General features: G+C 38.8%; 4 protein-coding genes across 5 annotated transcripts in view; all 4 read left to right on the forward strand.

Moving 5' to 3' along the window:
* Nucleotides 1–1,504: 1,504 nt before the first annotated feature.
* On the forward strand, nt 1,505–3,980 carry cldn8 (claudin 8). Its single transcript, XM_012879595.3, has one exon. The coding sequence runs from the start codon at nt 1,687–1,689 to the stop codon at nt 2,476–2,478; it is 792 nt and encodes a 263-aa protein (XP_012735049.2). The 5' UTR covers nt 1,505–1,686; the 3' UTR covers nt 2,479–3,980.
* Nucleotides 3,981–4,020: 40 nt separating this feature from the next.
* LOC105938007 (claudin-8) lies at nt 4,021–5,696 on the forward strand. The gene has a single exon (XM_012879602.3). It carries the CDS (start codon nt 4,361–4,363, stop codon nt 5,450–5,452), a length of 1,092 nt encoding a protein of 363 aa, XP_012735056.2. The 5' UTR covers nt 4,021–4,360; the 3' UTR covers nt 5,453–5,696.
* A 3,546-nt stretch (nt 5,697–9,242) lies between these two features.
* LOC105938008 (claudin-8) lies at nt 9,243–11,416 on the forward strand. Its single transcript, XM_012879603.3, has one exon. It carries the CDS (start codon nt 9,365–9,367, stop codon nt 10,193–10,195), a length of 831 nt encoding a protein of 276 aa, XP_012735057.2. The 5' UTR covers nt 9,243–9,364; the 3' UTR covers nt 10,196–11,416.
* A 1,521-nt stretch (nt 11,417–12,937) lies between these two features.
* Nucleotides 12,938–24,412, forward strand: part of LOC105937996 (glutamate receptor ionotropic, kainate 1) — a 33,596-nt gene continuing 22,121 nt past the window's right edge. Inside the window, exons 1-3 of one of the 2 annotated variants that reach the window (XM_012879588.3) lie at nt 12,938–13,374; nt 23,177–23,344; nt 23,438–23,695. In XM_012879588.3, the coding sequence (XP_012735042.1) occupies nt 13,290–13,374; nt 23,177–23,344; nt 23,438–23,695 (511 nt within the window). In that variant the 5' untranslated portion in view covers nt 12,938–13,289. The remainder of the gene's footprint in view (nt 13,375–23,176; nt 23,345–23,437; nt 23,696–24,412) is intronic. The other variant, XM_012879587.3, reaches the window with a different exon arrangement.

Genomic DNA, 24,412 nt, shown 5'->3' on the forward strand with positions numbered 1-24,412 from the left:
CCTCTTGTCTCACTTCAGGGTGTGTACACGGACAGCTGACGTCTTAATCATTATCTTGGAGAAATGTGCCCTAACCAGTAAAACTGGGCTATTCAAGAAAATCCGACCTAAAAAAAAAACGCAGGTCAGGTATAGTGAGCTTTTGTCTCAGCCACGAAATTTCCGCCTTGGGCTGACATGAGGATCAGATAACAACAAAAAACGTTGTTACAAGTTAGAAAAAAATCTGTACAAACTTAATAATTCCAGCAATCAAAATAAACCATTGTGCAAAAAAAGATTTAAATCTGTTAATTTGTGCCCTACAATTTAAAATATTTATTCCTTGTCATCACATTACACATGATTAACACATTTTATATAACTGCTATAAAACATCTTGCTAACGATTACTCTGAGTTTATTAACTAACATAAATAAATAAATAGAAATAAATACAATTTAAATTTCTGAGCATTTTCAAAAGGTATATAAAGAAATACATTTTGAGTTATATAAAACATATTCATTGAAATCATTAGCAGTCTGCTGTAGTTATACTAAACATATTTACTTTACCAAGCAGTTTTTAATACATAAATGTCATATTACATATTAAATATTTTCATTGGAGAAAACATATTACAAAACTACAGGAAAGACTGCTGCCTTGACAGATGTCCAGTGGACAGTCACTAACACCTTCAGTAACCCTAGTAAGGTCATTGCTAAAGAAGCTGGGTGTTGGAATATTAATGGGAAGTTGAGTGGAAGGAAAACATGCGTATAAAGGGCATAAGAAAAGGGTATAACCACAGCCTTGAGAGGATCGTGTAGAAAAACCGCTAAATATTTTGGGGGAAGGGGGGTTAAAAGTATAGTTGGAGTCCTGTGTGTGCTTTGAAATTTACCACAAGCTTACTTAGCAGATGAGTTAAAACTGTCACATTCCTCCAGAAACAATGGCAGAGGCATTTTATCTGGTCAAGTCAAGATTTTTTACGTTTTTTTTTATACATTTAGAAATACAGTTGACTGACAAAAACTGCTAATATAGGCAAATAAAATATGGTAACATTTGCTTTTAGTTTCCATTTTCCCATGTTTTATTCTGTTTCAACTTTTCCACATTTTATTCCAACTTGCTTTTATTCTGTTTTTAATTTTCCTATATTTTAATCATGTAAAGCACTTTGCATTGTCTTTGTACTGAAATGTGCTATACAAATAAATTTTCCTTGCCTAATACAATTTTACTAAAATGATTCTCATTCAACAAAATATATTTTTCTCCCTTTGAGGCTCTCTTGGAAAGGGATATCTGAGAATGTAAATGGATCCCTCTGAATAAACAAAGTAGCAGCACACAGAAGCTCCCGGGGTTGGTGTGCAGAGGTAGAAAAACACACACACAAACACACACACACACACACACACACACACACACACACACACACACACACACACACACACACACACACACACACACAAAGGAATCAGTCTCTTAGCTACAGGAACAAATCCCCACCCCTTCCCAGTATATCGTAACATCCATGGGGAAGAGGTTGAACAAGTGAACAACCACCTGCTCCACCTCCATTTGGATGAACTGCTTCTCGATAGGGAAAATCTACTGCTTCGAGCCATATCCGAATACGGTCTCGCTGCCATAGCGCCTATGAGCCTGGAAGAGTGACTGAGGACAGGATGGCCAACTCAGCACTGGAGATAGTGGGACTTTTACTCTCCCTGATTGGTTTGATCGGGGCAGCTGCAAGCACTGGGATGCCGATGTGGCGGGTGACAGCCTTCATTGGGGAGAATATTATAGTGTTCGAGACTCGCTACGAGGGCTTGTGGATGAACTGCTTCCGACAAGCCGACATACGGATGCAGTGCAAGGTCTACGACTCCCTGCTGGCTCTCACCCCTGACCTGCAGGCTGCAAGAGGGTTAATGTGCTGCTCTTTGGCTCTGGGTGGCATCGGCCTGCTGATCAGTTTGGTGGGGTTGCAGTGCACGTCGTGCATCAGGAACAACGACCGGGCGAAGAGGCTGGTCCTCATCATCGCAGGGTGCATGATTCTACTGGCTTGCGTCTGCGTCCTTATTCCTGTGTCCTGGACAGGCCACGTCATCATCAGGGACTTCTACAACCCTTTGCTGATTGACGCCCAGCGCAGGGAGCTCGGAGAGGCTCTTTATATCGGATGGGTTGCGGCTGCTTTCCTATTTGCCGGAGGATGCATGTTTACCTGTTGCAACATACAGTCTGAAGACGAAAGGTCAGAGAGGTACATGTACTCCAAAAACTCCGACTACACGGCCTACACCCCACAGCCGCTGCAGCCAATGCAGCCAATGCAGCCTCTGCAGCCCCAGCAGCTGGTGTTCATCCCTCGATCAGAGCCCCGGCCGATGCTGTCAAGACACCCGTCAACCGTCTACAGTTACCAATCCGGATACCCCTCTGTGCACAGTGGAGTTGCTTATCTGTGAACACTTTCATCAGCAATACTCAGCAGTTGTCTTTATAATCATTTCCCACCCCAGAAAGACTGGCCTGGCAGTGCAATACATTATTTTCAAGCTAAAACATTGAATTGAAAACATCTCACTGTAAGCAAATGGCTTCAATAGCACAGATAATTCATGTTTTTTGTATGTATTTTTTTTTAAACTGCACTTATTATTTTGGCTAAAAATGCAAATAGTTTTGCATATTAACCTCAATCTATGCAGAAAGCTTTATAGGATTTTAGCCACTCAACATTTTTACTAATGAAAACCTAAACGTGTTTTGTCAGAACGGGGTACCATTTTTTTTTTATCTGTTCTTTGCATACAGCTATTATGCAATCTTCAACCATTTAGTCATTTCACAGAAGTGTATGTGTGTTTACTGGTGAAATGGACGTTATTGCTTGCGTTCAACGTACAGTACGTCGTTTACGCAACAAAAACATCTGAAATAGTTTTTTGGTTTTTTTTGTAAGAGCTAGAACTCCACCAGTATCAGAAAATGCATTTCCTTTTCCTCACAGTCTTGTACAAGTCCCATCCAGTTTCATATACAAAGTCAAACAATGTCAGGTGTGCCATAATGATTTCGGACACTACACGTAAAATGGAGACTGATCGTATGAAAATGAATCTGATAGCTATCCCTAACTATTTCAGGCTATTTAATCCAAAGTTAGAGTTGCTGTTCTGTGGTGTCTAACCAGGAACTACCAAAAAGGAGGAAATGGAGGAACAAACATGTGATTCTTAGGTAACACTGCTCACTAAGGGCGTGGATGCGAAGGTAACTCAACCAAGCCAAGCAAACAGACAAAGGGATCATGTGAGCAGAATCTGCAAGTCACTTTGAACTTAGACTAAAACATCCTTGTTAGCTGTTGTGTTGATCCTTGCTCCATATGTTCAGCAAAATAATCTTTTCATGAAGGGTATGAAGGAAGTAAACATGTTTCTCGGCTTAAAGGTCACTGCGATGGTGAAGATTTTCTGTCATCCAGGACATGGCAAAATCAGGAAAGGTTATAAAAAAAAAAAAAACTGGACTTCAGTTCTTGTAGTTGAAGACATTTCGCTCTTCATCCGAAGAGCTTTTTCATTTCAAAGCAACTGAGTCAGAAGTTCCAAGCTTTTAAGCTGTGAAAGGTCACTACATTACATTGTGAGATAGCAAAAATAACAGCAACTTCTATCTACAACATTAAATACAATGGAATTTTGATACTATGTATATATGACAGATTTGCTACTTCAAACAAATATGATTTATTCAAATGTAGACGTAGATCACGGGTCCTAATAAATTACAATGCTGTTTTGATGTAATTTGAAGCTCTTGTTTCATCACCTCAAAGCTCTTCTCTGCTCCCCTGTGGACAAAACAGAAAGAGCTGTCGGAGCTGGTTATTTCACTGTATACTGATCTTTCTTTGTTTTATATCACATATGACTACAGAAAAAATAAAAACCTGAATTTTTTTTTATTCTTGGAGTTGTATTTTTTTTATTACACTCAGATATTATTGTGTTTTTTGTTTCTACTGCTGGAGAAACTAATGTTCAGGGTAATGCCCCCATGAAGGGCTAAACTGTAAACCCAAAATAAGCACATATCCTCTTTACCTGCACCTCTCTGAGCCAATCAGGATATGGCAAAGCCACTTTCCCATAACAAACAGCTTCTTACAGCAAACAGCAAGAAAGGATCCACACTGCCCGGACATACCTCTACCTTAATCTAATTTTTTTCTTCAAATGTTCTGCTGAAGACAGAGAAAACATTGTTTTTTTTCTCCCTTTTTCTCCCCGCGAGATCGCCTGATTCTGAACTAACGCGCACGGGACTCTTGGACGCTAAGCAATGATCGAAGGTGTTTCCGAGGTGGCTGCGATGTGCGTCGGCCTGATCGGACTTATCGGCGCCTCGGCTACGACCGGCCTGCCCATGTGGAAGGTCACGGCTTTCATCGGAGAAAACATAGTCGTGATGGAGACACGCTGGGAGGGCCTGTGGATGAACTGCTACCGACAGGCAAACATCAGGATGCAGTGTAAGGTGTACGACTCCTTGCTGTTTCTGCCCCCCGACCTGCAGGCTGCCAGAGGCCTGATGTGCTGCTCGGTAGCCTTGTCCGGCCTGGGGCTCTTGGTGGCTGTGGCGGGAATGAAATGCATTTCCTGCTTTAACGATAACAGATGGGCTAAAACCATTATTCTAATGGTGGCCGGAGCAATGCAGTTCATGGCCTGCATCTGCGTTTTCATACCTGTGTCTTGGACCGGCCACGTCATCATACAGGATTTCTACAATCCGCTGCTGATTGATGCCCAGAGGAGAGAGCTGGGAGAAGCTCTTTACATCGGTTGGGTGACGGGGGCCGTGCTTTTTGCCTCCGCCTTGTTGTTTATCTGCAGACGTATACCATCAGAAAAGGGCTCTTTCGACGTATACGCCCCACCTAAACTGCTGAACTACAGGCCGGACGCGAACAGGCCAACAATGACAAGATATCATCCCATCTCAAGTGTTCCCAGCATCCAGTCGAATGGATACCGGGATTCTCTCCAGAGCAGCAGCATGGTTGGGCAACAACATCCAGTAGTGATGCAGAATGTCCCTTATGTAATGACAAGCGAAGGAACCCTGATGAACCCAACCATGGTCTACGCTCCTGCCCCTCCCGACAACGCGTCGTTGCTGTATCAAAGAAGCCTGGCGCATCAATCTTCAGTGCGGAGCTCTCGCCACCCCGGAAGCATGTATTCTCCAGGAAACTCATTATACATGACCCAGAACCCCACTCCGTACCCGCCGACTTACAGCGGAAATGTAACTTCATCCTTCCAGTCAAGCTTTTATCCTGTTCCACAAAGTCCTCTTTTTGTAACCTATAAGGAGTCCATGGTTCACCCAGAGTCTCGCAGCCTCAGCCACAATGGAGTGTACATATAAAAGAACGTTTAATGCGATATTTTCTTCTCCCTACAAAAATTCTGATATGGGTTTAGTTCTTAAATACATTAAATCTGCTCTTTGGAACACGGAGCTAATATACTTTTTTTTTCCTGATCACATTCTTCAAGCTTTTTGATTGCTTTAGTTTTGTGATTCTTACACACAGTGAATTTGTAAGAATAAAGCTTGATCTATACCTTCTAAAGCTAAATATTTGATTATTTGTATTGTTGTGTTTTTTTTTTTTTAAAATACAGCCTGATCTATACTTATTTAATATTATTGAATTTTTAATATTTTGTCTTTATTATATTTAGTGTCAATATAAAAGTAATTATGTGACAAAGAGATTTTTTTTAAATTTCCATTTGTAATGTTTATTAAAAGGAAATCCTGATTTAAAAATGCTTTCCTTTTTTGTCCAAAAGGACTTGAGGCCCAAATGGTGACAAATGGCTACTTATTAAACTTAATTATTGAAATGCACAACTAAGCAATGATGCAAAACATATTTAATACATTCACTTAGAAACTGTCTACAACGCCACTAAATGTTTTTGTTGTCTAATTTTGTTGGCTACTCATCCAACCACTCAAAGTTTCATGTTTTTATGTATTTCATACATGAAACAAACAAAAAACAGACAAAACTCATTTTACCCTGGCTTTCTCACACGTTTAAACAAGAGAAAACAACAAATAAGCCTGTTGATAAAAAAAGAAGAAAAATAAAAAGCAAAACCATAGGCAAAATATGTATAAAATACATATTAAAACTGTGTTCAAACAACCTTAGAACATTAAAATGGATTTCAGTGAGTTGTATAACCAAAATGTTACGTTTTTCTCAATATTTCGGTTAAAACGTCAGAAATTGACAGAAAATACAACACTATTTGATGTAAAGGTGAGCCGCCCATCTCATCGCTTCAAAGTTCTTCTTTGCTCCCCTGCAGACAAAACAGAAAACAACTTTGTTCATTTTACTGTATACTAATCTTTATTTGTTTTGTATCACATATAATTACAGAAAAATATAAAAAGAACTGAGATTTCTAATTGCTAGGATTGCATTTTTTTATACTGTATTATTATTGTATTTTTTGTTTCTATTTCTGGAGAAACTAAAGTTCAGTGGTATGCCCCTATGAACTACTAAACTGTAAACACAAAATAAACTCACATCCTCTTTACCTGCATTGTCACAATGAGTCTGGAAACATGCAAATAACTGGTTGGCAATTCCAAGAAGGACTTGATTGCTGTTATGCTACTTTTTCTCTTCAAAAATTGATACTTGGAGTACAGAGTATAACCGAAGTTTTATTTTTAACCCACATCTACGGGCAAGTTAAAAGAACAGCCTTCAGAGCAGAATTTAAACACATGAACTGTGATTCAGTATCAAGCATTGCAGCTGAGGACATGGAGGTGTGTGACTTTTTCCCCTCATTGTCAGACTGACCATCTTGTCTTGATTGCTACATTTTTTTGCCAGATTAATATACAACAAAGGTCACCTAACATCTGTCCTATTTTACTTTTAGCCTTTTACTTTTTTTTCTTCAACATAAGACAGAGTGGTGGTGGGTCTCGCCATGAGAGGAAACGAAGACTGAGCTATACTCAAAAGGACAAAGCAAAGGAGATTTCAGGAGAAACAGGAATATGTCAAACGCTATTTCCATCAGGGGAGAAGAACTCAAAATTTATCACTTAATTTGATGTTTCAAAATGACAATATGTTGTTTGATAAAATTTGTATGACTGTAATAATCAATGCAGCAATATTTTAGTAGAAGTAGGAATGATTGTTGCTTTCGTGTTTAGACTAAATCCGATACGATTGTAATATATTTTTTATTTTATATTTTTTAGTATATAATGTGATACTGTACTACTGTAATTGTACTTCTCTGTGGCATCACTGAATGACTCTCCTGGCTGCATGTCAGATTAAAAAATATTATTAAAATTTTTATTTGTGTGGTGACTAACTTTACCAGTCTTTCCTGTAATATGATTTTCCATCCATCCATCCATTTTCTGATCTGCTTAAACCTTTGCATAACATTTTTTTTTTGAAAATTCATATTTAAAGACCAAAGAGCAAACCATTCTTAAAAGAAAATGGAGGTGTGCTCTCTATCTTAAAATCTTTTAGACAGTCAAACCAAAGCTCTTTTATCTTTTAAACAAAGCTCTGAGCTCATCTGTGGAGGCAGACCTGTTTACAGTACAGGGTTGATTACAGACAAGGGAACAATATTTTACGTCTAAATATTGCGGTTCATTGCAGGGTTTCTCAGAACTGAGAAAGAGCCAGTTATGTCATCCGGGACCATTTTCATAAATACTAAAAAACTGATGAATATGGTTTGGTAAATTCCCCGATAACCATTAGCAGCTACTGAATGTTAATATTTTCCTCCTTTTATGCATTTTCAGCTGTATAGTTAAGATGTTGGGGGAACTGGACTCTTTAATATGAATGTGGTTGGAGCAGGAGATAAAAAGTGGGCATAACAGCTTCATAGATATAAAACTGAAGACAGTATGTTTGTGCATATTCTGTAAGAAAAGTATGCACCACCAACACACATCTTGGTGCATAAACCTTGAATTATGATATTTTCAACTTTTCCAGCCAAATTTCATTCATAACCACAGTGACCTTCACCTGAAACATGTTCCTAAAGCTACATTTTCCTCTGCAGGGTAGCAAAAATGATTTTACGGTCTGCAAATGGAAAACAGCTCATATTTTAATCAAAATGCTTTGCATATAATGAATGACTCAGGAGTCTCAGATACATATTTGTTGTTGTAACTGTGCTTAAGTGAGTTAACGTGAATGCCATCTTTCTTGCATTCTTAGGCTAAATAAAAATGGATTCATGATATCAAGCGATAAAGAAGATTAGAAATTCCTATACTGTCCCACTATGGGGAAATTCGGGGCATGACTGTGACACAGACAGAGTTAATTAATTAATAATTAATTAATTAACCATTAAAAAAAACAAGCTGATCTGGTCTCAAGTTAGTTCTAAAGCAACAGAGGATGAGCTTTATCAGAAACGGCAAGAGTAAAAGTAAAAAAAAAATTGAGTAAATATCGAACAATTATTGATAATATAGTTCACTCAGGTAAAAAAAAGATGAAATATTCAAGCGAAACAGTGGGAAAAAAAAAGCTAGACAACATTGTTATGAGTTTGCTAAATATTCTCACAATGAAACCACAAAAAAATAGCATTTAAAGATATGTATACATTATATATCCAGTTTAGTGAATCCATACTGGCCTTTTCATTTTAGAAATGGAACGTTTTTCAGCTTATAAAGGTTATTAAAGTAGCATGAAATCATACAACTATGTTGTCCACAATGTCACCTATCCTCTGATTATTGCTACAAACTCTAATACCTGAGGTCAATGTTTTGCCAACAATACATTTTGTTCGAAAAGCATATTTTGTCAGGTTACAAATTCATATTAAATAGAAAATTACCACCTGAGAAAGCAAAGCTTGTAGAACCGTTCTTGTGGTCATGAACATTTTTTGGATTGCTTTATTGCGCTCAATGTTTGGCAAAACAAAAAAAAGAAAAGAAAGAAAGACCAATGCTTTGATAGACCTCCACTGCCTGGTGTTTCATAAACACAAAACATACAGAGGTTCTATTTGCCCAGATCTCTCTGAACCAATCAGGGAATTGCGCAGCATTTTCCCCACAACAAACAGGCTGCTACACCAAACTAACTCGCAGGTAAGATCCTCCTTGCGCTGGGACATTTTCCCCCCTCTCTGTCTTTTAAACTCGGAAGATTAAGAGCGGGTCTCCGTTTGAATGGGAGCTCGTTTCACTTTTAACGCACGCGCTGGACCCTCGGACACTTAAACAATGATGGAAGGCGTTTCTGAGATTGCTGCGATGTGCGTCGGCCTGATCGGCCTGATCGGCGCCTCTGCGACGACGGTGTTGCCCATGTGGAAGGTCACTGTTTCCCCCGGAGGGAACAAAACGGACATGGAGATGCGCTGGGAGGGCCTGTGGATGAGCTGCCACAGAGAGCCAAACATTAGGATGCAGTGTGTGGTGTACGACTCCATGTTTTATCTCTCCCCTGAGCTGCATGCTGGCAGAGGCCTGATGTGCTGCTCTGTAGCCTTGTCAGGGCTGGGGCTGTTGGTGGCTCTGGCGGGAATGAAATGCACTTCCTGCTTTCAGGGTATCAAATGGGCCAAAACTGTAATCCTAATGGTCGCTGGAGGAATACAGTACATGGCCTGCATCTGTGTCTTTTTACCAGTGTCGTGGACCGGTCACGTCATCGTACGGGACTTGAACGACCCGCCGCTTGATACCCACAGAAGAAAGCTGGGAGAAGCCCTCTACCTCGGTTGGGTGACTGCGACTTTCCTTTTCGCCTCCGCCTTGCTGTTCACCTGCCGCTGTTTGCCCTCAGACAACAAGCCGTCCGGGAAGAGTTATAGCCACGTCTCAAGCCTCAGCTCAACCAGAAACTCTCACCGCAGCAAAACGACGGACGCGAACCTTCCGCTCCAAAACGTCGCTGAGGAAATGAAGGCCGGGGAAGCCTGCATGGACCAGTCTGCAGGCTCTAGCGAGCCTGGAAGCATTCATATTCCAGAGAGCTCAATGTATGTAACCCAAGACACTGCTCCATATAATGGGTTGTGTGATCCAATGGCATATAACTGCTATTATTAAATATGGGTGATACCTTTCTTTCATAAGACACGGTATGACTTTTGGCATGAAAATTGTTCTCCTAATTTGAGTCATGATGATTTAATGAGTGTGGTGATTTCCCTAGTTGCCTACTTTTTCTCATTGTTGGACATTAAATTAGACTACTCAATGCCAGAATGAAGAGACAGATTATATTTTAATCTCTCTCTCTCTCTCTCTCTCTCGCTCCAAAATTAGAAAATTATTTGCATTTCCTTTGTATTTGGTTGAGTTGCGTTTTAAAATATCTGACTTGGAGCAAACATTTCCAGGATACTTCCATAAGCTTCTCCCAACAGTTTCCTGGAATCCTCCTGACAGAAGGAGTGTGACTGAATCCGGTTTCTAGACCGCATTGCTGACACACACATTTCGAGCTCTGCAAAGTTTTTTTTTTTTTTTTTTTTTTTCATGGTAGTGAGATCAAGTCTTTGCAATTGCCACTCAAAAACTTTACCTTTGTTGTCCTTAAGTTACCTTGTAACTAATATGACAATATGCCTAGAGCCACTGGCCTAAACTCTAATTTTCTGGCTAATGTATGGAATTGTTTTTGCTCCAGTATTTCCACATAATATTGTTTTGTCAGGATGTGTTGTATTTTGTGAAGTGCAACAGTCTCTCCTGGAAACCTTGTACCTCGCAGGTGGGAATATATAATTTGGCTTGCAATGGCCATTATGACCAAACATTTTCATTTTAGTTTCTTTAGGCCACATATCTCCAAAAATATGTATGTCTTTGTCCCTCCCTGAGTGCATTTGTAAACTGTGATCTGGCTTTTGTATGTTGCTTTGGAGTGATGGCCCCAGTCCACATCAAGACAGAAATCCTTTCGCATGAATCTCTCTCTGATGACTTGTTCAAGGTGCAGCCTGCCTGTTGACCACCGGAGACAGTCGCCACCCCGAAACCCTGACAAGAAACCTTCATGAGGGATAGAAAATGGATGGATGTTCGTTAAAAGAAAATTCTGGGTCAAAAATGCTTGACAGTTGATTTTTGTTCTTAATGCTGCGTAAAAATGCAGATTAACAGGGCAAATTTGGTTTCTTATGTTATTTTTCTTGTTTTCCTGAATAGGGTCAGTATATAAATTGGTCCAAGAACCTTGTTGGAAACTGCCAATTATGATTTTGATTAGAACTGCCCTGCTCTCAGAGATACAGATTTTGTAAAAAAAAACAAAAAAAAAAACAAAAACAAACAAACAAAAAAAAAAACAACAATAAAACTTCTTGTTTTAAATACTTATATTGTGTGATACTAAAATTGTTTTCAAACTATAAAATAATGTTTAAAAGTTACATATATTGAATTAGACGCATCACATATGCTAATGAAACACCAATATTGTGTGAAAAAGGGAATTTGTGTCCACGAACCACACCAGCACTTCCACTTTCCAACCACTAGATGTCACCACAGACTACAATGTGAGCCGGGACAGATGGTTCAATACTCCTAAATTTTATGAACCAGCTGCTAGACGAATACTGCTCTCCATCCACTGATTGTAGAAACTCCATATAAAAAAGGAATAATTTGGAAACAACAAACACGTTAATGTTTTCATTACACGGGGGTGTAACTGTGAGGAAACAGCTTTTATTTTCAGTCTAGATTTTTACAGAACTCAGAAAATATGATACATTTCATAGAACCTTTGATGATAAATTTACTTTTCGGAAAATAAACAGAAGAGGCTATATTTCACCTTTAGGCAATCAAATAACAGTATACACCAGCTCCCTAACTATCTATTGGCCGCTATTGATGCTTCAAAGGCTCAGATAATTATGAGGATCAGTATCAAGGGAACTCCCAACTTCTTTCTTAAACCAATGTTTTAAGGAATACAGCAGATTTTGGAATAAAGGAACACACTGGCACATTGCATTTAACTTAAACACGGTGTCATATAAGCAGTCTGAGATAGTTAATCTTATCGGGTGCATCGCCGTGCAGTTTGCGGATTAAATTTGCATTTCCATCAGGACTGGAGCAAAGATTTAATCATTCCTCGGTGTACCAAGGCAAAGATGTTGTCGAGGTCGAATGTTGCCAGATTTGAAGTTAATCTTCAGGACGTATCCATGTTTGGAGATCAGCGGCTTGGCTGTGCCCTCAATCGAGCGACTGTGTGGGGTGGAGGTGGTGGTGGTAGTGGTGGGGGGGCTTCAGCAGTGTCAAAGCAGCCAAAGGCACAGGCAGTGAGGGGCAGACTCCAGCAACGCCTGATGTCACAATAAAAGCACTGACACAGAGGCTCAGCTGACCAAAGATTTCTATAATTGTTAGAATGATCAAAAAGGTAGGGATTCATGAAATAATGTTATTAAAAAAATTGCAGAAAATCAAAATACACATCCAAATGTACTACTTTAATAAGAAATACATTTTGAAATAGTTCAGTACAGCGGTCAAAACTAAATTATTGCATTTCAACACAAGTTCCAAAATTAAATAATAAAGACCAGCATTTGATAAATGTAAAAAAAAAAAAAAAAAGATTTACTGAAAATAAATAAATAAATAAATAAAGAAAGAAAAAAAACACACAGGTGTTTTGTGACATATTATTTCTCACCAAGCATGGGTCTGATTTTGCCCCTTTGTGGTAATAGTTTCTACTTTTATTTTGAAAACTGCTGACAGAAAGCGTTTTCTATTCTTGCATAATTGACAGGAGGAGCACAGTGCATGGTCCTCCTCCTCCTCCTCCTCCTCCTCCTCCTCGGTTGCAGCTTACAACTCAAGTGTGCACAGGGAAAACATAAGAAATCTGCTTTGAGAATGAATCTGGAAAGTAAAAAGATTGCAGGCATATAGCAGATCTTAGCATGGCAAAACGGGAGGTCATTTGATTTAGTGGCATCTGCAGCTCCAAACTGTGATCTTTATGTTTTCTTAATATTTGTTTTGATTTTTTGCAATGTGCGAGGGATGGATGTGGGATGGATTCCGGTTTGTTTTCGCCATGGACACAAGGACGGGCAAGTTATCAGCATGAATTACTGAGGCCAAAAAAAAACTTGATCTCAATGTTAAATTCAAATTCGGAGGACTGACCATGGTGAAAAGGACGGGACTGTTGTTTTCACTGGTGTGCTTTATGGGATGGCTTTGGCTCACTTCACAGCAGGTCCTAAGAATTGGTAAGTTATGACAAAATTATTTTATGAGATATTGTACATATGTACACTCATTAGCTATTTTAGAACATGACTATGTTGTTTTCCAAAGAGCTGAGGGTCCATTCACTAATTTAAAAAGCAATAAAAGACATTTTGCAACCTCATTATCATGCATGTTTTATATATGAGTAGAAATGAACAGAGAACAATCATAACACTTGTACAATATTGTTTCCGGCGAGTCAAAGACAGAATATTGTAAATATTAGTATATGATCCCATGGACACTTTTTATTGTTGGGATGGTAATGCAGTATGCTTTAAAGTTTCATTGTCTCTCGTTTTTTTTTTTTTTTACTGAGATGTTCTGTGCACACAGTTATGACCACGCCATTTTTAAATTCTAAATCATGCTAATCCCCTTTGGTTTGCCAGTTCCCGTCTCTGTCTCCTCTGCTATCATGTTGACAGTACGGCCTGCGGTGAAATGGATGAATTAGTGAAACATCAGTTGTTCTAGATACAAAATCCTATATTTTTTTTGTAGTGCAGCAATGCAAAATAGACAAAATAGAAAAGTAAGAAGTTGAAAAAAGGTTAAAAGTTGATTTCACTGAAAACCAGAGCTGGCTCGAGGTTGCGTGAGGCCGTGAGCAGAGTTTAATTTGGGGCCCACCATCTGCCACGGCATCACTTATCTCACCTTAAATTCTCCTTGATTACTCACTTAAGGTGTCCGGGAAATGTTTCTCCAGCTCACACAAAACGAACAAAAATTACTGACCTAGCTATAAATTAGGACTTTGTTACCATGATCTTCAAATATTTAATATTCTCCTTGGTAAGTGCACTGATGGCACGTTTGGCAACATGTCCTGTGTTCATTTCTTTTTTCTTTCCTTGGGCTCCAGGCAAGCAAAGGGCCCAAAGCTGTCACAAAGTTAATTTGTACCCTTGGCCAGCCCTACTTCAAACTCTTTTAGCCTCAAGTGAATAACATTGCTCCTGTTTCATTATTCCCCTTTGATTTCTGATGTAATTCTGCAACAATGAGCCTGTGTTTGCAGGAAAATTAAAGTTTTCTGCTTCTTCTCTTCTCTCCCATTAAGTTTTGAGTTCCTCCCACGGGCTCGCAGATTGCATCATAAATACAGCTTTTTAAAATTTCGACCTCGGGACTCCCTGCTCCGCCTTAATTGCCACAGGCACCACTTGTGTTTTCCGAATTTCTTTTATGACTTTCATATTGTATAATTGCGAAGTTGCATAACTAGCACGGCTGTCAGGCCATTGCTATCACTCTCTTTCTCCATCCGAGCTCGGTATTGTTAATCTCTCTCAATCATCTATCATTCTCCGAGGTCACCTAATCTTGGTCATTTTCTGCATGACCCCCACACTTCCCTAATCTCCCCCATATGGCGTGTGGCTTGACTCAATTAACATTTTAATAACTTGGCAAGTGTTTACACTAGAACATGACAGGCTTTCACTCTTTTCACTTGGGTCGGTAATAATGGTAAATCTTTTCCCCCCCAAGCCCTTAAACAACTAACACTAATCTTCTTTATGCAGAAAAGTCTCTTCCCCAAATATGGTACTTAGGCAGCAGCTAAATCTCCTCGCTAGGGAGAGCAGAGGCAGCAGCTTGCGGTTTCCACTGCATTTCCCGGCTTGTTAGATTTATTTTTCTGATGTTTGTATGTTTTATGTAGATGATACACAATTCGCTTATTTATGGAGATAATAATTTTCGCTTGAGGGCTTGCAAGCAGCTATCTTGTGCACAGAGAAACCTCAGTGCTCCACATCAAACGAGCAAACTAGACTGTGTAGGACCTCCTCATTCATTCACAGTCTGGCATGAACCCATGTTGGTGTGGAGGGGTAGGTCGGGGGGGCGGTGGGGGGTGGGAAGGAGCTCCCACTGGGTACCAGCTCAGAATGGCGAGGGGAGGAAAAAGACAACACTATGTCGTTGTGTTTCGCGGCTTTAAAAGACTCCCCTTTAAGTGTTAATTTTAAGTAAAAAAACACACAAATCAACATTTTCAAGGTAGCTTATGAATATGTAGCCAAAGTAATAAAGTCCTTGCCATTATTTCCTTATAAATTAACTTTAAATTATAAATTAAAAAAGCACAGAATAAAGACTGTCAGAATTTCCCAGAAGGCAGTGTAGGATCTGTTATTTTAGTGATCTACTAGCATTAATAGTTTGGTTAATAAAAAAAACCCCACATCAACTGGATGTTGATGTTCTATAAAAGTTCTATAAAAGTATTAATGGCAGCAATAACAGAAAATGTCCTTTTTCCAGTTCTCATAAATCCTAATGCTATGAGTCCAAAGAAGAAAACTGATCGTAGTAGGGATGTTTAATCTATATTTAACGTTGTATTTTGTTAAATTGCTTTAAAATATTGTTTTCAAAGGAATAGAAAAAGTGTCCAGAAATAGAGCATTTTCGTTGCTTTTATTGTTACAGTAGGGGGAAAAAAAGATAGAATTCGGTTGCTTAGTGATAATAACTATAATGATATAGTTTTTGCAACAACAACAACAACAAAAAACAGAACTGATAGTGTGATTAGGATTATTTATTCTACCATTTAACCAATTTTTAGACTATTGATTAAAACGGGTCATCAATAAATGTTGAATGCAATGAATCTGTTGGGTTAGCAGTAGAGCTGCTTTACTAATGTAACAAGTGTAGTGAAGCACCCTTCTAGATAATGAGTTAGTTTTGTTTTCAGCTCAATATTTGTTTTTTGGAGGCTGTAAATGTATAGACATAAATTTATAGCAAAAAGACTGCTTGTGAGTGTTGAAAATCTTTTTATAATCACTTTAATTATCATCTCAGTAAATATCACAATACAGTGATGAGACTTTAGGTCCATATCACCCATTAATATTCAAGAGATACAGGCAGGTATAATTATAACTGGGATTTAAAGAGTTTAAGTGAATCGGAATATTTTCAAAACTAAAATAGGTCAGATTTGTTCACCATCCTTGGTGCTGTGACCTTCTCGTCCCTTTGTTTGTTTTCTTGGTAATAACTTCCTGAGAATGGGAGCAAATTGGCCCATGTGTATACTACAAACAAGCAGGGTGAAATAGTTACTCATTACCACCAACAGAGACAATACATAGACCAATTGTGACATTTAAAAAAAATGTATTTAAATGACAAATATTGAGTAATGAAAAATAAAGATACTACAAAGAACTTATTCTACTGTAGCTTTTGGGAGAAGACACTATGCACCAATCAATGGAGAGAGATTGGAATCGGGCGATTTTTCATTAGTTAATTCTGATCGTTGAACATCGGCATTGAGAATTTGTGGGCAAATTCTTTCTTGGTGCAACTTGATAAATAAAAGGTACTCTGTTTCATACATAAAACTTATAACATGTAGTTAAAATCCTAATCTGGGTCATGAGATCTTGGTTCACATGAATTTTACAGATTATAATAAATGCAATAGGATTTCTATCACACATACATTTGCATGTTTTTCGACACAAAATGCTTTAAATCAGTAGCTACAGAGCACAGGTTAGAAGGATTATTGAGACTGCTATAAAGACTGTTTCGTTCTCGTGTCACTTGTCATATTTTTGTCACATTCCTTTACTACCTAAACAAACAGTTTGATCCTTATCAAAACTTTATGCATTTGGGCATTTATATGCTAATTTTTTTATTGTAACGTTTGTAACTCTTTCAAGCTTGCTTGAATCTGGGGGTGTTGTCAAGGATTTCTACCACACAGGCGGACGGTTTCTATTGGGTTTTGCGTTGACCTACTTTAAAGCTAACTGATTTGCAGCCACGGAGAACAATTTCTGAACTAGTTTTTGCACGTTACAAATACTCTCTGCAGAATAGAGAGGCTATCATGAAATGCTTCTGAGGAAAATGTTTACTCGGTCTCACTGGACCACAGCGGTCTGAGCCTAAAAGCAGAGACAAACTTGATAGTTTCTGGTTCATACCAGCACAATGTTATGATTTGAAAGCTCTGCCAACGTTTCAGCCACATGCATAAATAAGCTTATTTGGAAAAAAAAAAAGATTTTTTTCAAAAGTCAAGTGGGACTCATGCTTTACTCCAGATGCCAATTCAGTAACTACAACAATGCAGCTAAAATCTGGTGTATAACAAAACTTTCGTGGTGGTGAGTCCAACCTTCTAGAGAGTGTTAATAATGTCTGTCACCCTAGATATTATTTTTTCTTCAAAGTGGAAATAGTTTCTGCATGTACTGATGTGGAACCGGGGTTGATTTGGTAGCCCAACACTCCTCCTGCTGAGGACAAATAGCCATGGCTCTTAATCTTCTCCTTTGCACTCTTCAAATCAAGAAAACTCATTACACTTAGCACGAAATTTCAAGATCTTGACTCGAGTGGAAATGAAGGGAAAATAATTTACCGCCTTTCTCTGCCCCTTTCCCGCAGAGCTTCAGAGAGGAAATGAGAAACAGTAAAGCGCATCAGATACATTTGTCTTTTGTAGACAATAGCAGTACGTTTTGGACAAATCATATGAAAAAATAATAATAATTGTTATTGTATCATCCGAATTTTATTAACACGACAAAGTTATTTGGCTTAAATGTAAAGAGATACCCTTTAAATGAAAACTGCAAGTAGAACATGTGAATGAGGGAATCTGAATAGCAACAGCTATGTTTATTTAAGTGTTGTTCTAATATGAGAAAAAGATCCTGCTGTGGGGCTGCCACTTGGATTGTTTTGTTTCTGGAGCGCTATTAAAGCTGCAGCCTTGGCACTCTCAGCTAGCAAAATGGAGCAGATGGTCAAAAACAGGCCTATCTCCCATTTTATTCATATGAAAAACCATCTAGGATGGAGCACGCTCCCACATCTCACTTAGAGGATGATAGGTAGAGCATGCATGTCTGAGAATTGTATATTGCAGCGGACAGAATTAAGGAGTTTAACAGATCCCAGCAGCTGCTCGCTGAGGCTTGGTAACCATAATTAGGATTGGCACTTTCAAGCATGCTTTTAGTGACCAGGGAGTCCGGACAAGGCTCTCTCAGTTTGGGGTTTGAGGCTATGCTACACTAAAGAAAAAGGTCATTCACAATCAGGGTCTCAAGGGGAGCTTTTTAAAGCACTCCCTCCTTCCAAAATCAGTTACAATTTCACAGGCAGTTCTTCAAAGAGTGTTCAACAGTGCAATGACCTGTTAATGTCAGTGTCCTCTGTATCAAAGTAAGGGCATTAGCAACAACAACACTGCATCTTTTTTTAATTTGTGCTCATTTCTTGTATATTAAAAAACTGAAGACTGAACTTTGTAATCTTAAAATGACCATCTTTTAGTCCCTGTTCTATTCATGTAAATATGGCACATTTGGGAATCGACAGACTAGTTTTAAGTAAAAGTCATATGGAGATTTATTTACAATGTGCGATGTGTTTCCAGTGTTTATTTCTTTTCTTTTTTTATTTTGATTATTATGGTTTAAAGATATGAAAACTAAACATTCAGTTTCTCAGAGAACTGAAATATTACATTAGACCAATTTAAAAAAATCTAATTCAATCCCGAAATGTCAGCTACTGTAAAGTATGTAATATAAAAATGTGACTAATTACATATAGTGTTACATGAATGTATATTTTGATGCTTATAAATTTAAAAAAATCTGTTTCTCCAAAAAGAAAAAGATCAAATATTACACAATCATATTGAAAAGGATGTGTAATACATCCATCTATTGTCTTCCGCTTATCTGAGTTTGGGTCACAGTGCAACAGGTCCAGGAGGGAAACCCAGTCATCCCTCCCCCCCCAGCGACATCCTCCAGCTTCTGGGGGATCCCAAGGCGTTCCTCAGCCAGATGGGATATATCGTCTCTCCAGTGAATTCTGGGTCCTCTCCAGGGTCTCCTCCCAGTGGGACGTGCCCAGAAAACCTGCACATCCTGATCTGACATGCAATCCAACTGAACCGGCTCCTTTCGATGCAGAGAAGCAGCAGCTCTACTTTGAGCTCTCCCCAGATAACAGAGCTCCTCACCCTATATCTAAGGCTGAGGACTCTGGAGGAAGCTCCTTTTGGCTGCTTGTATCCGGGATCTCATTCTTTTGGTCGTGATCAAGCCCTCGTGGCCATAGGTGAGGGTTGGAACCTAGACGGGGCAGTAAATCAAGATCTTTGCTTTTTGGCTCAGCTTTTTCTTTACCACAACAGACTGGAGCAGTGCTTTCTAGTGTTGCGCCGATGCCCTTTTTTGGCTCCGATACCGATACCCGATACCTGGCTATGCAGTATCGGCCGATACCGATACCATACCGATACCATTATTTTGAAATTTATGTGTGTGTGTATATATGAAGAACAGCATACTACTTGGATGTAAAATAATTGCTATCATGGCTTTGTCAAGCTGCTACCTTATTAAAGCAGGAAAAAAGACTAATACAAAGTGAATCCAGTAGAACCAGTGAGTGTCAGGAGAGAGAAGGCTGCGTTCAAGTGACATACAAGCATCAAAATGGTATCTGTGACCTTTTTGTTGGTACTCGCCGATACCGATACCACCATTTTAGTGCGTATCGGCGCCCCAGTCGATACTGGTATCGGTATCGGTGCAACACTAGTGCTTACATTACATTACATTACCGTCACTCATGAACAAGACAGGGACTTAAATACCTCCACTTGAGGCAGAGACTGACCCCCAACCCAATAGGAGCAATCCAACTTTTTTCTGGTTGACGACCATAGCCCCAGATTTAGAGATGACATCCCGCATAGTTCACACTACTGGACTCGAGGTCAATCGAACCACACTATCCACAAAAAGCAAAGATGCAATCCTGAGGTTCCCAAACCAGGATGTCCATGAACACCACAGACAGGATTGGTGACAGAAATGTTTAATGTTAAAATACTGAAACACAAAGGGGCGGGGGGCTGGGAGAAAAGCTGTAAAATCTGCCCCCAGATGGGTGCACTGACTCAGGACTTGGTAGATCACAATGGATCAACACCAGCAGACTGCATAGTCGCCAAATCATCATGAGCTGTAGAAACACCAGTTTTTACTTAACTTGGATTCTGTACAAGTTCACTCTTCCTTCAGACTCTGGGATATTTTTTTTAACTAAAAAAACAAAATGCATTTCTTCTGAAATTTCTTTACAAACTTTGGTTTAGAAGTAGGAAGGGACAGTTGGAGCCTACCTCCAGGTTATTGCTGTGTGTAGCATGGGATGGCGATGCCTTGAGAATCTCCCTCAAATTCTTTAGTGGGCTTTAACTTCGCAATCCTCTCAATGTCTGTTATGTCTGTTGAACATGTACTTTTTTTTAACCATACCTGTTCCTTATATTCAACTTTCCATTACACAATTGCATGATGGTGTAGTCCACAATACTTTTGTCTGCAGAATGTCTTTTTTATTAATCTTATTCAATATTTACATTTCCTGATATGGTGTAATTTTTTTATACATAGCTGTTAGCCATCACAATACACAGACATCGACATCTGAAGTTTAGTACTATGCATGTGATGAATGTATTTATTTTGCATGACTGAAATAAATGTACTTTTAAATTATATTCTAATTTACTGAGATGCACCTGTAGTGTGGTTTCATAAACCCCACCCCTAAAGGCCTATATGTTTTAGATAATTCACTAACAAAAAGTGGTGACAATTCATCACTTTGCTGGCCTTAATCCTAATATTTTAGCTTTATGCTAAAATTTTACACAGTGCTATTTTACACAGTGCTCGTGTCTTGCTGGAGTTACGGTATGTCTATACTGCCAGCTGTTGCAGGGCAGCCATGTTTCTGGGGCAGCAGGCTGGATTAAGATTTGGATACTTTTCAGAATGATTTCTTTTTTTTCCCGCAACACTGGAACAACCCCCTCCTCCCCGAGGCAGCGGAGGACACAGTGACCGCAGCTGAAACACGCCGCTACAGGAAATCTTAATAAAGGAGAAAATGATGACCACAGCAAAGTAATAATAATAATAATAAAAAAACTGATTTTAGTGTTTATGTATTGCAACAATTTAATTAGATTTAAAATGTTTAAATCAGGAGAGAGAAGTGCAACAACGCAATATATATTGTTAGGTTTTATTTCTAATGGGATTAAAGTGAAAACTCTGTTTATCTTATAAAAACAATCCCTCAAAAGTGATCCAAATAGTCAAAGAATTGCTTATTAAAACAGCAAAAAATAATTAGTCATCACCAGAGATGCAGTCATCTGTGTTCTCTTGCCGATTCATTTATCTCTGGTGTTGTAAAGCTTTGCTGAATTTTTTTAAGAACTCTAATCAACAATATTGAAGATATTCACGTCTAGCCCTTCTACTGTGCAAGGTATTTCAGCATTTATTGTAGCATCTGCAAACAGATTTTTACTATGATAAGAAAAACAGCACTAAATGATTACAGAGTTGACATTTTAAACTGTCTTTGGCATTTTATATTAGCGGCATATAAACAGCAGTCTGTGTATGTATTCCCAAAGGAGAACGTGAGTCCCTGCCATAAGTCTGAGATTCCCACAATGCTGCCAACATGACTAAATCCAGTATGCGGCATGACAGGCAGAGGTTTTAAGCTTAAAAGGATAAAACAGAGCAACATTGCGGTTATTTGCTTAGCTTTCCTGTTATCCGCCAAAGTCTCAGTCTCTGTTTAAAAGTAGGAGTCTTAATGAACAGCCGACCTGCCTCAATGGAAAAAGCAGTTTCTTTTTAATTAGCTTACACCTTTTAGGCTTCCTCTGATTTTTTTTTTAAAACACATGATGCTGACGACAGCCAAATTTAAGTCTTCCTCCCTCAGTGACACCTTCTACGCAGAAGAGTCTTGTTGTTCAAACTCTTAGTAGTCTTGTACCTTCGATTGCCTTTCTGTGAACAGGCACATGTGATTTACATCTGGGGAACATTAGAAATGGGATAATTTCTTACCTGCTGGTCACTGGTGTGTGAAAATCAGTGCCTCCTGATTTCTCAGCGCTTCTCAACACTATTTTTTTTATAGGAAATCAGTAGGTTTGGAGACAATAACGTTGAAGCACAGTGGGACGTGACATGTTTTCAGATGACTGATCTCTAGGGCGTTCTCAAGTTAAGACACAGAGCAATTTTACTATATCAGGATGTATAAAGCAACCATTGTAACTGTTTTTATGTTCCCGGTGTTTGTATTTTTGTATTTTAATTTTTTATTGTCTGTAAAGTGACCTTGAGTGTCAAGAAATACACTGTTAAATAAAATGTATTATTATTATTATTATTATTATTATTATTATTATTATTATTATGTTTTCTTTTGCAACCCCATATAAAAGTGTTTTTGTTGTTATTCAACATCTGCAGATATCCCTTAAATACCAGGCCAATGTAAGAGACACTGCAGAAGATTCCCAATTCAAAATCCCTGACACCATCATATTATGATATGGGATGAAAATAAGGTTTGGCTTGTCGACCTAATACAACCCTCTTACGCTTTTGTAAAAGCTATTGTGTCGGTTTGGGAAAATCAGGTTATATAAATAAGCTCAAGCCAGAAAGGGTCAAGCTCTGTGCCGAACGAAACTAAATCCAGTCATCTCAGGCAGGTTCTCAGCACGCATTACATGGCAGAAAAACAAATCACACTGAACCAATGTAACTGTCACCATTCAGTTCAATGCCAGGTACTAAATGTAAATACTGCGTTGGTAACAATGAGGAGACTATGCAGTCTTTCTAATCACGTTCTTAACCAATTCTTTCTTTCTTATAGGGGGCATCTTCGAGACCCTTGAGAATGAGCCCATTGGCGTTGAAGAACTAGCCTTTAAATTTGCTGTAACCAACATAAACAGGAACCGGACCTTAATGCCAAACACCACGCTGACCTATGACATTCAGAGAATAAACCTGTTTGACAGTTTTGAAGCCTCCAGAAGAGGTAAGGACTGTTGACTTCAAGTATGTTGATTGTATAGAAATGAGCTATGAATATCACCCAGAAGGCCATTTGTTTTTCTGTTTGTTACTCCAGCATGCGACCAGTTGGCTCTGGGAGTTGGTGCTGTGTTTGGTCCATCTCACAGCTCATCAGTCAGCGCCGTTCAGTCTATTTGCAACGCATTGGAAGTCCCTCACATCCAGACTCGCTGGAAACACCCCTCGGTGGACAACAAGGACAGCTTCTACATTAACCTCCACCCTGAATATGCCTCTATAAGCAGAGCCGTGCTAGACATAGTGCAGTTCTACAAGTGGAAAGCAGTCACTGTTGTCTACGAGGATGCAACTGGTGAGTCAAAGCTAGATTTTTACCAGAACAATGCACACACGATTAGTTGCAGATTTAGATAACGCATCTAAAAGTGCAAATCTGTAAATGTATACAGTGAGATCTGAAGGAATGTTTTTTTTGCTCATACCCCTAAGCACTATTTCAAATGTCAGTCCATTACAACCACAAACTTCAAAGTATTTAATTAATTGAGACATGAAGTGGCTATCAACACATGGATGTCCACTTAAATGGGTCGGCCAGGCAAAGAATTGAATCAGAATCAGTTTCATTTGCCAGGTATGTGTACTCATACAAGGAATTTGTCTCTGGGCTGTACAATGCATACTTGTACAATAATACAGTGACACCATAATGCAGTAATAAAAATTAAACAGTACTGTATAGAGGACACATAACACGCTATAAACAAGCGAGCAGATCGTGGCAATAATGCTATGCTGCAATGAGCAGTGTGCAGAGGATGCAGCAGTAAAAATTATTTCCATTGTTATTATGATGTACGTCAGAGTTGAAAGTGGTGCTCAGGCGCACATACACACAGTGTGATGAATGTGGAGAAGGCTGCAAAAAATAGGTATTGTATGCATTGTTATGCACATGAGGTAGGTGGATTTGGTATACATTATATACAATGACGATATGTGAACACCGATGAAACAAAGAATGATGGATAAATAACCGGTAAGTGGTAGCCAGTAAAAAGGTGGCTGA

This window comes from Fundulus heteroclitus, chromosome 18 (assembly GCF_011125445.2).
Source record: "Fundulus heteroclitus isolate FHET01 chromosome 18, MU-UCD_Fhet_4.1, whole genome shotgun sequence".
In the NCBI taxonomy this organism is placed as follows: Eukaryota; Metazoa; Chordata; class Actinopteri; order Cyprinodontiformes; family Fundulidae; genus Fundulus; species Fundulus heteroclitus.